We start from the raw sequence: 14,987 nt of genomic DNA, 5'->3' as shown, positions 1-14,987 counted from the left end.
TAAGAGAGGAGGATAAAAATACTATATATTGAAAGGTTGGGGACATGTTTGTTGAGGTGGACGACACCCTGGGCTACAAAACAGAAGACATAAATTCTAGTTATGGCCTTGCCCCTCGTTACCTTTTCTTAGACTAGTCATTTGGCTACTCTCAGAGATCATAAGTAAAAAAGCACACTACCAATATGTGTTGGTATCTTCAAATTTTAAATACATTGCAAATCTTTAAAAATATTTATTTCAAAATTGCCTTTAAGGTATACTAAGTTTTTTTGCATTAGTTAACTCAATAAATGAATTTTTGTCCTATACAAAATAGGATAAGGTCTATTAAAAGAAATTCACTAATGCCCCAATTCTCTAGAAACTCACAGAGTCACTCCACTGTGGGGTAGTTATATGGAAGTGGTGTCTTGCAGCCTTTGAATACCAAATTTCCTATCCATCCAGTGCTCTCTGATTTTGGCCATTGCCTTTCTTTTCTTTTCAAACCATAAGCTTTCTTACTTTGGGTTGTGAGGAATTTGCAGTCACCTCCCTTTAAATGCCCAGTTCTCAAATAAAGGACTTGGAGAGCATAAGGGAAGTATTCTGAAAGAAGCTCGAAAAGCCTAAAGCTGCTGTTAATACTTCCGAGGCAAAGGAGCCCAGAAAATATAAGCCCACACGTTCTCTAATAACCTTTCCATCTTTCCAGTCTTCTGTGGCAGCAAAAAGTAGATAGAAATGAATAGCTCAATAAATTATCCTGCCACTAGTCATTTATTTTTCTGTTAAATTCTCTGAGATGTATGCTAAATTAAACAATGAGGGAAGAGTGGCTCCATTTGCCTCTAAAACTTCAGTTATAGTTTTTATGTCACCCTTTAAACCATGTGTTCTTGGGCAGATTAGTTTCCATCCTACCTCACAAGACTCTTGGAAGGATTCATTTAGATAGATTCATTTTCAATGACCCTCCCTTCTTGCAAGAAATTAAGCCCCAATGCCTTTAAACCTTCCCATGGATATAATGAATTAACTCCTCCCTATGCCTCAAGGAAAGTCCTAGATGCATTTGTACTGCCCTTGCAAGAACTGAAAAGATAGTCACTCAAACCATTTTCCATGTTCTGTGGTTCAGATAAGGAACAAATTTTTGATCATGTATACAAAATGTTAAGATATGGTTTTGAAGTCAGATCACCTGGGTTCAAGACCCACCCAACTCCACCTCTTATTACCATACATCCCTTTTCTTGGGGTGGGGTAAGGAGGGTGCAGGGGGGCTCAATGCCCTCACCAGTGAAAAGGCAATAGTAATAGTACCTACTTCTTAAGATTTACATGCATAAGGCACTTAAAACAGAACCTTGCATACAGTATGTTCAATAAATGTTATTATATTGAAAGAAAAAATAAGCAAATAAAATCTCTTCCTCTCAAAAAAGGTATGTCTTCTTTAACCTTTCATATATTTAAGTAAAATTTAGTATATGTATAAATATCAGAAGATGTATTATCACTATGAATTATAAGTCCAGAAGTTCAGATAAACATTTCTTCATTATCATGAAACTACAACATAGTCTGATAAAATTTTTTCAGGTAAAATTATTCTATTTTTATTTATCCAACACATATTGACTAAAGTTTACTTAACCAGACAGTATTAGGCACCAAAAGAGAAGAACGTTTCATCCCAGCCCATAAAAAGTTTAAGTGACCCAACAGGGGGAAAGAAGATACATAATCAATTGATTCTATTAAATGAGAAAAGCCTCCAGTACACATAACCAAGATACTACATAAGTTCAGAAGAGAAACATGATTTCCAACTAATGATCTTAAGCACAGATCCATGGAGGATCTGGCTTTTGAACCAAATCCTAAATCACCAGTGGTATATCCACAGGTTGAAAGGGATTCCGTGGGGTGAAATATCTAACTGGAAGGTCTTACATGTTTATAAAAATGGGCAGAGGGGCGCCTGAGTGGCTCAGTCATTAAGCAGCTGCCTTTGGCTCAGGTCATGATCCCAGGGTCCTAGGATCGAGCCCTGCATTGAGCTCCCTGCTCAGTGGGAAGCCTGCTTCTCCCTCTCCCACTCCCCCTGCTTGTGTTCCCCTCTCACTGTGTCTCTCTCTGTTAAATAAATGAATAAAATCTTTGGGAAAAAAATGGGCAGAGATTATTTTCATTGGTAAGAAAAGCAATAACATGAATATAAAATGAACCCACTATGTGGAAGATAAAGGCTGCCAAGATATGTCTGAATTTTATTTAGTTGGTATTAAAGAACAGACACCATATCTTATGCCTTCAGTCAAAAGTTTATTTCCAGGTGAACTATTAATATCTTTTCTTTTTGTAGGTTTCTTTGGTTAGCTTGGTAGCCAATGCTCTTGGCTACTCAGAACTTGGTGCCATTAAATCCCTACGGACATTAAGGGCTTTAAGACCTCTAAGAGCTCTATCCCGGTTTGAAGGCATGAGGGTAAGAAGAATAAAATCTCTCTGATGATTCATATCAGAATTAAATGTAGGTAATGATTTAGATACAGACGGGTACCATAGTCCTCTGATATTTACTTCACAGAATTACAGAATTTCAGAGCAGTAATCTTAGATATCACTAAGGCCAGCCACCTTAAACCGAAGTTTATTTCAACAAGTCCTCAGAAATTGTTTGTGGCAGAACTAAGACTGGAATCCAAGTCTTCTGACGATAGTTAAGGGTGTTTTCACAACATCCCAAAAAACATATGTTGCCATTTATTTCTTTTCATTGCTTATTATACATACTTAAATGATTTTTAACTACAGACATTCATCCTACTAGGGGTTTTTCTTATTCCCAATAGGCAGTTTGATTCCTCAAAAATCACTGGTAATGAATGAAAGGTAAATGGTTTTTGTCTGCTTTACTTCTTCAATTAGTATCAGTAACAAAAATACTTGTTGTACAAGAAAACAACTCTAAATTGTAGTCGCTGATAAAATCTGTACATTCTAATAAGCAACCAAAATAAAGGGTTAGAATAATTAACCACGCATTTCAGGCAACCCCTGGAGTTTGTTTTAAAGATTGCTCTTTTAAGTAAGCATTTTGAATGAGGTTCACTTTTTCCACAACATGTATTTTCCTCTTCATCTTAGTGTATATTTCTTGCATTTACACATAAAGTACACACTTATTTAGATACACAACCACTTGTCACACCCCTCGAAATACTATTTAGCAAAGGCCAGCTTTGTTTAACCCAGCATGCAAATGCACAGAGATATTGAATTTCTCCCTGGCCATAAGGCTTTTATGTTAGAAGATTTGTTTAGAGCAATAAAAACACTTCAACCTTGACTTACAGATTCACCCATCACAGAGAATGAAACCACTCTCCAGACTTTCCAGAAGCTCTGTAAGCAAAGAAATATTTGGTTTTACATTCTAATTTCATTTCAGTGCTACTTGATAAAAAAGTCACAAAATTCATAAAAACTGTTACAAAATTTCAAGTTCTATTCAAACCTATCTTTGCCATTACTAAGACTACTTAAGCCCTCATTTGCTTGCATGGTTTCACATTAGCAATTCTTTTTTGAGGGAAGATAGCAATGAACAAAATAAGAAACTTATAAATTTGCTCTAATCTGAAAAAATATTCTGTTTGGCATTTTTAATTCAATCATATGATGGAATTAATGTTCCAGCTATGAAACATAGTAAAATGTATCACACAGTTATTTGATAAGAAAATTTGTGGAGGTCATTTTAAACAAATTGTAGTAGCAAAGAAACATGGCAAGTATTATATAACTTAATTTCTAAAAGAAATCAAATTCAAGTAGTATATGAAATTTTTACAATTTTGGATTTCAGATTTTGATGTCAATTTAAAAATTTTGGTATTGATTTCTAACATAATATTTACATTATTTTAAAACAATAGTTTCATTTAACATAAATGCTTAACTAAAGAGTCCACTATTAATCAGATTAAATAAGAAAAGATGCTATCAGTCTCCCTAGGGATTTCAAAATACATCTTAATCTTAAGCTTTTGAATTTAATGAGAGAATAGGTAACTTGATTTCTTCTTCATGAAACAGGTCAGTTTAGGTTGATGAAGTAACATGTACCCTAAAGTGAATATTTGAGAGATTTAGAATAATAATGAGGACATATTTGATATTTTTATGTCCATCTCATTTAATATAGTTTTTAAAAATGGGATTTACCAATAGAGAAAAAAAGAATTTACCTTGCAAATTCTTAACCCTATCTTCGTAGTCATAAAAAGTTGACTTGATCTGAGGAGGCAGATTTAAGACATTACTAATACTTTATTTGCAAAGGGTTTGTTTAACCATGTTTTCAGATCATCATTCATTAACACTCCTAAAAATTAAAATGTATTGCTGAATGATGATTATTTCTTCTGTTGGTATTTAATGCGTTTTTTTTTCTTTTTTCCCCAGCATACAAACATTTTCTGACTCCATCTTACTATATATCAGGTTTTTATTTCTTTTCACACTTTGGTATATTTTGCTTTCCTTAAATCCTTTAGCTATTTAGTTGTGTCAGTGTTTATTTTCCCTTTTCAAATATGTCCTAGAAAACATGACGAGAAACAACTTACCCACCTAGATTTTTATTTAACTCTTTTTGCACCCATTTTAGTATTAAATAAATAAATGAAAGGAATGGTTTTCATTTTAGCAATTTGTAAGTGGCCTTATCCTCATTTTCTCTTCTAGGTTGTTGTGAATGCTCTTGTTGGAGCAATTCCCTCTATCATGAATGTACTCTTGGTATGTCTCATCTTCTGGCTGATCTTTAGCATCATGGGTGTGAATTTGTTTGCTGGCAAGTTCTACCACTGTGTTAACACGACAACGGGTAACATGTTTGAAGTTAGTGAAGTCAACAATCTGAGCGACTGTCAGGCTCTTGGCAAGCAAGCTCGGTGGAAAAACGTGAAAGTAAACTTTGATAATGTTGGCGCTGGCTATCTTGCATTGCTTCAAGTGGTAAGTTACCACTGTCCACTGTATGAGTTCTGGAAACATTTTCAAAATGTTTCACAAAAGATCATTTCTCTGATGTTCTTTGCTTGAATAAAATTATCTGACAGTACAAAAGCAGTTGGGAATAACACCTATACTATTAGCTTAACTTGACTTTAAGATGTTTCGCAGTTATTTTAATATGTGTTTCCCCAGTGTTCAGCTTTTAGTATGTTAAGTATGGCCTTATTTTCCTGCTTCCTGTTTTTTTTTCTTATCATATTATTGAGTGCTATTGCATTATTCCTGTTTTTAGTTTTCCTTAGCAATCATTGCCAAAGGAGCAATTTTGTATGTTAAAATAACAATGTACATATTTTAGTGATTAATTAAATGTACAAATTATTAGCCCAGGGGGGCACCTGGGTGGCTCGTCATTAAGCATCTGCCTTCGGCTCAGTTTATGATCCCAGGGTCCTGGGATGGAGCCCCGCATCAAGCTCTCTGCTCAGCAGGAAGCCTGTTTCTCCATCTCCCACTCACCCTCCTTGTGTTCCCTCTCTCTCTCTGTATCTCTCTCTCTCTCTCCCTGTCAAATAAATAAATAAATGAATCTTAAGAATATGTATTAAAAATTAAAAAAATAAATTATTAGCTAGAAAATTTATTGTACCAACGTCTAAGGAGTATGATTCTACTATTTACAGAAATACAAATCTTATGGAATAGATTTCAAAATGTATAATGTTAATAATTTTGGCTTAACTGACCACATATTAACTAAACAGTAACTCACTAATGAAAACAACTGAGTTGTGTTTAAACACACCATAGGTTTGAATCACAGAACTTATATTTCAGTATAGAAAGGATTTGAGACTGTGATGGGTATTCTATGAACCAAGCCTCTAGTTAAATTTTTGTAAGAAAAAAATTAATATCTTCCAAGAAAAAGAAAATGAATTCCAGACTCTAAATACAATCATATTCTACTTCAATTCAATTTCTTGATTCAATTCATTTCAATCTCTTCATACAGAATTTTATGATATCATACAAAAACCTACTTGTAGTAACACTATCAGATTTTCATATGGTAAATGCCACATTCTTGGATTAGGTTTTTATACAGAATTCAAATATGTATTGTTCACAGGCCACATTTAAAGGCTGGATGGATATTATGTATGCAGCTGTTGATTCACGAGATGTAAGTATCACTCAAATACTATTAATAGTTACAAGATTTTCCATAGTGAACATTTGTAATAATTTAAGTGAATGACCAACAACTTCATACTAGATGCAATCAGAATATTTATAATTACAAACAGAAATGATCCTCTTAAGCTAATGTACGTCAATAAAGATGGTATTTGGTTAATATATGTCTGATATATCTATATGTAGATAGATAGATATCTACTGTGAAAGGATATCTAACTGCGTGGGATCAGAAGACATCAAACTGGCCTATAAATGAGATTCAAGAATGGAAACATTGCTCATGAGAAAGTAGCTTGCCTCTCCTTATCCCTGGAGAGTATGATAAATCAGAGTTTGTGAAGCAACTTCCAAAAATATCTTGAAAAAAAAAAAGCAAGTTTCAGGGAAACTCAATTTTGAAAATGGGAATTTAAAAAAATTCCTCAGAACCTATCTGTTTATATTACATTCCCCTTAGAAGCTGATGGTCTATTATTAAAGCCATATCTTCAAGAACCAATCCGGACTCAAATTTAAAACACTGCAAAAAAAATTTATAAGACAAAAATAGGTTCAAAATATTGTTATACCACTGTTATTTACTCTAAAGGAAATGTACAGGTAAGCCACAAAGGAAAAATAGATTCAAGAACAAGCATAAAAATTACAAACTTCCATTATCCTAGATCATAAGTTTGAAAAAATAACTTTTTTGCAGAACAGTATCTGAGGGCAAGGCAAAAATAGCTCTAGATTTAAGTAAAAACACTCACTAAATTGTTAACTTAGTTTAAGTATTTATTATGTTTTTAAATATTATTTAATATTTTCAATACTATTTAGGTAAAACTTCAGCCTGTATATGAAGAAAATCTATATATGTATTTGTACTTCGTCATCTTCATCATCTTTGGGTCATTCTTCACTCTGAACCTATTCATTGGTGTAATCATAGATAACTTCAACCAACAGAAAAAGAAGATAAGTATTCCTCAGCTCTCAGCTTTCCCCATTCTGAGATTCTGTCTGTTGTACATCCAAATAGTCAGGATACTCATAGTCAAGACAGACTTAGATTATTTTTATGTTCTTTTCAGTTCACTATGTGGTCAGTTCAGCTGCAGTTTCCAGCCTCTAGTTGGTGGCTCCTCTCTAGGTTTGTCCTCTGCAGAGCTGCTTTAGTGTCTTTGTGACCACTGCTTCAAAGCATCCAGTGGGCCTCCTCTAATGCTTTACCCTTGCTTACAGAGAATTTCGGGAATCATTTCCACCCAGTTTTCTAGCCTCATTTTCTCCCACACCGCATTTCTATATCTCCTTTCCTATTCCTCAGTCAATACCTGCCGTCACCACTATCATACGTTACACACATAGCCACAGGAATTTTTTTTTCTTTTTTCCCTTCCTGAGCAAGCCATGCTCTTGTACCTCTATGACTTTATACAGGGTATTTTCTTTACCTGGAATGCTTTGCCTAGCATACCTCTAATCATCTGTTAAGGCCTAGCTTATAAAGACTGTTTCTGAGTCTTCAGAGTTTATTTTGGTCTCTGCAATATTTTTTAATATATCCTTATGCATTTTCCACCTGTCTTCATTTTCCTATTCCATACGACAACAAGATATTGTTATCTCATATATCTATTTAATTCTGATAACAGTTACATTTTCTAGCACACGGGAGGTACTTAAAGTTATTGAATAAAGAAGGAAAACTGCCAAAAGTGAAATGGACTAAGAAAACACTTTTTCTTTCACAAAAATATATTTGAGATCTCTGAGCCTCCTTCTAAATATAATATAATCAAATTACAATCCTGTACTAATCAGAGATTTATGTGATTATAGGTTTTATATAATAGTAAAGTACTCCAAATTTTACATAAATGAGAAAAGCAGAATATATATATATATATATATATATATATGTATGTATGTATGTACGTATATACGAAATGGTAAAACTTCCATTTAAAAATTGAGAAAAGACTAAAGACTCAGAAATATTTTTGTACTGGTGTTCTTGTCATACATATTGAGATTGTAACCGGTTTTATACTATATCTTTACTTTGGAGGTCAAGACATCTTTATGACAGAGGAACAGAAAAAATACTACAATGCAATGAAGAAACTTGGATCCAAGAAACCTCAGAAGCCCATACCTCGGCCAGCAGTAAGAATTACTCATCTCTTTTGGTATTCTAAAGCCTTACTTCCATATGATGAAGTTGGGAGTGCTTTGGAGAACATACTGAGTGACATCACCAAAAATCATAGGCCCTAATAGTGAAGTTCATATTGTTTAACACCACTCACAACTGCCACACTCAATAAGAATTACTAAATTATTAAAAAGGAGGTAATGTTCTTTACAGTTTGTCAGTTGAAAAAGTCCAACTTGAGGTTCTCAATAACTATTTCCAAAGCAGCCTTCATATTCCTGCTGCCACCTACCGCTTCCCGGAATGTACCCAATCTTGTTACATGGCACCGTGTTCCTTTTAAATAAATGGAGTCTGGAAAACTCCCATTCTACCCCAGCACTTCCCTCTATACTATTTGTTCTCTCCATTCATATGACTAGAAAATACTCCTAACCTTCTTAGGAAGGAAAACGGCATCATCAAAATAGTTTGTTTCACCAAATACACAAAAAAGAAAAAGACTTAATCAGAATGCATACTCTGTAGAGCTTCATAATATATGAAAAGACATAATAATTATGTTCACAGAGCTGTTTATACTATAACTTATCTCTTAGATGGGTAAGGAATAAGGAAACTGAGCCCACCCAAAAATCGTACCCAAAGTCATAAAGCCTGTAATTGCCAGAACTGGGATTTGGCAAGCCCTCATGAAGCCCATCAATGACTTGACTTTACCGTATTTCTAAGAGTTTTGGAGTTGAGGTTAAAAGCGACAAAGCAGGGAGGTAGAACAGGATACACGAAAGGGCACAAATCTGCTTTACTGAAGGTCATTTAAATATATTTAAAAGAAGGAAACTTGGTCAATTCATGAAATTTATTTTTAGTAAGTTGTGAAATTTCATTTGATATTTTTATTCTAAATTATTAAAAATTTATCTTCCTAACAGAACTATATTCAATGACCATAAGAGTATAGTAATCTTTGAAAGTATGTGTCTCCTGAGATGACTGCTAACAAAACAAAGAAAAAGTGTCATGCATTTTTGTTGAAGCATAGCTAAAGAACAGATCTTGAAGAAAGACAGATAAATAACAAACACACAGACACACATAGTTAGAAGTTAGAATAAAATAGACAGTGACTGATATATTTTGAAGGAGGGAGAGATGGAAATAATATATAAACCAAAATTCCTAAAGTATTGACAAATGAGTTAGAGTATTCATCAATCTAAAATCTGTCTGTATCAAACTACTTTGTAAATCTTCATTGTTTCCATAATTTTTTATGAAAATTATCATAGTTTTTTTTTTAATCAAGCAAAGCCCATGCATATTAACAGCCAGTTGTCACCAACTTATGTCTGAGTTTTGTCTTTCCGTGGAACTTTAAAATACCAAATATACTTAAATATACCAAGAACAATATTTTGTTCTTATCCTATGACTTTTTTCATTTCCTCCTCATATTTTAATGTGAAGAGAAATGGAGCACAAAGAATTGTTTGGACTAATGTGAGAAGGGTATATATCTTGTGGCCACATATGGAAGGACTTCACTCGCAATTTCACTGGATCATTATTTATTAACCTTCTCTCTGCTCTCTCTCTTCCTAGAACAAATTCCAAGGAATGGTCTTTGATTTTGTAACTAGACAAGTCTTTGATATCAGCATCATGATCCTTATCTGCCTCAACATGGTCACCATGATGGTGGAAACTGATGACCAGAGCAAATACATGACTCTAGTTTTGTCCCGGATCAACCTTGTGTTCATTATCTTGTTCACTGGAGAATTTGTGCTAAAGCTCGTCTCTCTCAGATACTACTACTTCACCATAGGTTGGAACATTTTTGATTTTGTGGTGGTGATTCTCTCCATTGTAGGTAAGAATAGTTTAATTACAGAGAGGTACCACTGTAGGCTTCTCCAAAGCCTGATAGCTGTACAACACAGAAATTAGATCTGAGAATGTTAATATGTATAATTCTAAAGTTTACACTCTCCTTTTCCTCTAACTGAAGAATGTCGGTATTCAAAAATAGAAAATATATTTAGATATTTCAGAAATAATCTTTGTAATCAGCACATTTCATGTGTGCGGATAACTCCTCATAGTAACCAAGTGTATATAATCTTAAATTGCCATGACATTCTGAGATTATTTAATTGTTGGATTTTCTAAAACTCTATATCGGTTTTTAACATTATAGAATCATTTAATAAAATTCTGTAATCCAATTACTAATACTAGGAGTGGACCCAAATATTTAGTAAAAATTTATACTCATAAAAATCCTGCTGTTTTCATAAACCTTGCAAAGACAAAGCATTCATATAAACATAAAATACTCACTGTTTAGCTGTTTTCTATATTTTTCCACAGGCATGTTTCTGGCTGAGCTGATAGAAAAATACTTTGTGTCTCCTACTCTGTTCCGAGTGATCCGGCTTGCCAGGATTGGTCGAATCTTGCGTCTGATCAAAGGGGCCAAGGGGATCCGCACGCTGCTCTTTGCTCTGATGATGTCCCTCCCTGCCTTGTTTAACATCGGCCTCCTGCTCTTCCTGGTCATGTTCATCTACGCCATCTTTGGAATGTCCAACTTTGCCTATGTGAAAAAGGAAGCTGGAATTGATGACATGTTCAACTTTGAGACCTTTGGCAACAGCATGATCTGCCTGTTTCAAATTACCACCTCCGCTGGCTGGGACGGACTGCTAGCACCTATTCTCAACAGTGCACCCCCTGACTGTGATCCTGACACAATTCACCCTGGAAGCTCAGTTAAAGGAGACTGTGGGAACCCCTCTGTGGGGATTTTCTTTTTTGTGAGTTACATCATCATATCATTTCTGGTTGTGGTGAACATGTACATCGCTGTCATCCTGGAGAACTTCAGTGTTGCTACGGAAGAAAGTGCAGAGCCCCTGAGTGAGGATGACTTCGAGATGTTCTATGAGGTCTGGGAGAAGTTTGATCCTGATGCCACCCAGTTTATAGAGTTCGTCAAGCTCTCTGATTTTGCAGCTGCCCTGGATCCTCCTCTTCTCATAGCCAAACCAAACAAAGTCCAGCTCATCGCCATGGACCTGCCCATGGTCAGTGGGGACCGGATCCATTGCCTCGACATTTTATTTGCCTTTACAAAGCGTGTTTTGGGTGAAAGTGGAGAGATGGATGCCCTTCGAATACAGATGGAAGACCGGTTCATGGCATCAAACCCCTCCAAAGTCTCCTACGAACCCATTACAACCACTTTGAAACGCAAACAAGAGGAGGTGTCTGCTGCTATCATTCAGCGTAATTTCAGATGTTATCTTTTAAGACAAAGGTTAAAAAAGGTATCAAGTGAATATAACAAAGAGGCAATTAAAGGAAGGATTGACTTACCTATCAAAGAAGACATGATTATTGACAAATTAAATGGAAACTCCACCCCAGAAAAAACAGATGGAAGTTCCTCTACCACATCTCCTCCTTCCTACGACAGTGTAACAAAGCCAGACAAAGAAAAGTTTGAGAAAGACAAACCAGAAAAAGAAAGCAAAGGGAAAGAGGGCAGGGAAAATCAAAAGTAAAAAAGAAACAAAGAATTATCTTTGTGATCAATTGTTTACAGCCTATGATGGTAAAGTCTATGTGTCAACTGGACTCCCAGAGGAGGTGTATGCCAAACTGACTGTTTTAATAAATACATATGGTCAGTGCCTATAACAAGACAGTGACCTCTCCATCACTACAACTGTGTGAGTCAGGGTATCAACAAGATTGACAAGAGGTTGCTGTTTTCATTACCAGCTGACACTGCTGAAGAGAAATTCAATGGCTATCTAGACTGTAGGGATAATTGTGCAAAGTGATCATTGTAACTACACCAAACACCTTTAGTACAGTACTTGCATCCACTCTATTTTTAACTTCCATATCTGCCATATTTTTACAAAATTTGTTCTAGTGGATTCCCTTGCTCCCCAATTCATAGTTTATTCATAATACTATGTCACTATTTTTGTAAATGCTGTTTAAGTTGAGAAAAAAAGCATATAAGAGCCCTGTGTTCCTACTCCATAAGTCTCTCAAATAATTAGCAAAAGTGTTTTGAGAAATAAAGTTCATGCTCAAAACCAGAAAAAAATATTCTAATGTCAATAATTTCAGGTACTTCCGTTTTCTAGATGGCTTTAATTTTGGAAGTGTTTTAGTCTGTTACATTTGTTTATATATCTGAACAGTTATGTGCCTGTAAAGTCTCCTCTAATTTTTAAAGGATTATTTTTATGCAAATATTGTTTCAGCAAGTGCAAATTTTATTCTAAGTTCCAGAGCTCTATATTTAATTTGGTTAAATGCTTTCCAAAAACAAAATGAAAAAAACCTTGAAAAAGTGTATCTAAAGTGTCACTTTAGAATAGTTGTCCCACTTTCTGCTGCAGTTTTGCTTTGCCATCTTCTACTCTCAGCAAAGCTGACATTTTATGTCAATTCAACACCCCCTGTTATGTAAATAGTTATTTTATCCTGTGGTACATGTTTGGGCAGGAATTGTATATATATATATATGTGTGTGTGTATATATATATATATATATATATATATATATATACACACATATATATTCAATTATATACACACACACACACACACGTGTGTGTATATATATATATATATATATATATCTTTTTTCTGCTAAACAATATCTATTAAATCAAATATGTACCACACTGTTATGTGTCTTTTGCAAGCTTCCAACAGGGATGTATCCTGTACCATTCATTAAACATAAATAGTTTGAAGACTATCACTAATGCATGTCTGTTGCCTATGCTGCTCTATTTTATTCAACCCATTCTTCACAAGCCTTGGTTAGAAGAAGTCACATGTCGATAGAGTGAATTCAAAGAGCTCTATCCAGTATGTCAAGCAGAATAGCTTGCAGTTAAAGTACCTTTACTTTGGCATTTTTAATTCAACTTGAGTGTCATATGGTGTCTCTCTATATTTCAAAGAAACACACTGCATACTGCCTATTGTCAAAACCTATACTTCATATTTTGCTAAAAATATGTCCAAAATTTGTTTAAATATAAATAATGTAAAAATATGATCAATTTTATTTGTTGCATTTTGTACATAAGAAAATTATTTTCAGGTTGATGACATGGCAATTTATTTTACTTTATGCTTTTGCTTTTTATTTTTAATCACAACTCCAAACTTTTGAATCCATAAGACTTTTCAATGGATAATTTCCTAAAATAAAAGTTAGACAATGGGTTTTGTGGATTTCTTTGTTATAATATATTTTCTACCATTCCAATAGGAGATACATTGGTCAATATTCAAACTTAGATCATTTTTTACCAACTATGGTTGCCTCAATATTACCCATTATTCATGGAATTTTTTTTTTACTCAAACTTTTGTAGTATTTGCTTATGCAGACTAGTCTTATTTTTTTAATTCTTGCTACATTAGAGCTATTAGAGAAATAACATGGGCTCGGTCCTTTTTAGCCATGAACAAAGTGGCAAAGTTGTGCAGTTACTAACATGATATAAATTTTTGTTTTTTGCACAAACCAAAAGTTTAATGTTAACCTTTTACAAAACTATTTACTTGTAGTGTACTAATGAACTGCATGCAGGGAATTGCTACTACTAAAAAGAATGGTGAGCTACGTCATTATTGAGCCAAAAGAATAAATATTTCATTTTTTATTATATTTCATTTGTTGGCCTCTTTTATTTTTATTGATGGACGTTTGAAATAATACATATGAAACCTGTACTTGATCTGACATTTGTATACATAAAAGTTCACATGGATTTTATAACAGCCTAACACATGATCCACCAAGTACTAAAAGCTATGAAAAGAAATTTTTGTGAACGTTTTTGTGTGCAAAGGATCAAATCCACATGTTTCAACTTACAGTTTCAGTAACAATAATAGTAGTCATTGACAATTGTGGTCAATACCAATCACCTCCCTTGGCTGTCAGCATTTTAATCTCCGCTCCTCTCAGTGTTATTGATATCATCGCCAAATTTCTTGGTAGGTAGCAAAGGTTACATACTTTGTTATTTAAATGTTTTTTACCAGCTCCTTTTTACATATAAAGTACTAAAGATGAAGTGATTGAGGATTTATGTTATCTTTTTATTTTTAAGATTTTTTTATTTATTTGACAGAGAGAGAGAGAGAGATCACAAGTAGGCAGGCAGAGAGAGAGGGGGAAGCAGGCTCCCTGCTGAGCAGAGAGCATGATGCAGGGCTCCATCCCAGGACCCTGGGATCAGGACCTGAGCTGAAGGCAGAGGATTAACCCACTGAGTCACTCAGGTGCCCCTGTTATCTTTTTTTTTTTTTTTTCAGGGCCCTTGGATTTATGTTATCTCAAAACCAAATGTTTATACTCAATGAAAAACCCCAGTTGTAAGGCAAAGTTGATCTAAATAAGCATTTCATAATTTCCTCAATGTAAATGACATAAACTGACTTCAGAAGAACTCAATGACTTCTTTCTCCTAAAGTCAGTTTTCAGATCTTCCCAATAGCATAGAGAAGTCAAGTATTACTTTGCAAAACCCTTAACCTTTTTATGCATCCCATCATATAATCTTAGCCAAGTATT

At 34.3% G+C, this 14,987-nt stretch overlaps 1 protein-coding gene across 3 annotated transcripts in view; it reads left to right on the top strand.

Moving 5' to 3' along the window:
• SCN3A (sodium voltage-gated channel alpha subunit 3) overlaps nt 1-14,037 on the top strand; it is a 109,829-nt gene extending 95,792 nt beyond the window's left edge. For all 3 annotated transcript variants that reach the window (XM_046019659.1, XM_046019657.1, XM_046019658.1), the window contains exons 22-28: nt 2,354-2,476; nt 4,741-5,013; nt 6,146-6,199; nt 7,039-7,176; nt 8,266-8,370; nt 9,965-10,235; nt 10,736-14,037. In XM_046019659.1, the coding sequence (XP_045875615.1) occupies nt 2,354-2,476; nt 4,741-5,013; nt 6,146-6,199; nt 7,039-7,176; nt 8,266-8,370; nt 9,965-10,235; nt 10,736-11,931 (2,160 nt within the window). In that variant the 3' untranslated portion in view covers nt 11,932-14,037. The remainder of the gene's footprint in view (nt 1-2,353; nt 2,477-4,740; nt 5,014-6,145; nt 6,200-7,038; nt 7,177-8,265; nt 8,371-9,964; nt 10,236-10,735) is intronic.
• The last annotated feature ends 950 nt before the right edge of the window (nt 14,038-14,987 follow it).

Source organism: Meles meles, chromosome 9 (assembly GCF_922984935.1).
Source record: "Meles meles chromosome 9, mMelMel3.1 paternal haplotype, whole genome shotgun sequence".
Lineage (NCBI taxonomy): Eukaryota > Metazoa > Chordata > Mammalia > Carnivora > Mustelidae > Meles > Meles meles.
The sequence above is the reverse complement of the archived record's forward strand: the minus strand, read 5'-3'. Positions and strand labels throughout refer to the sequence as shown.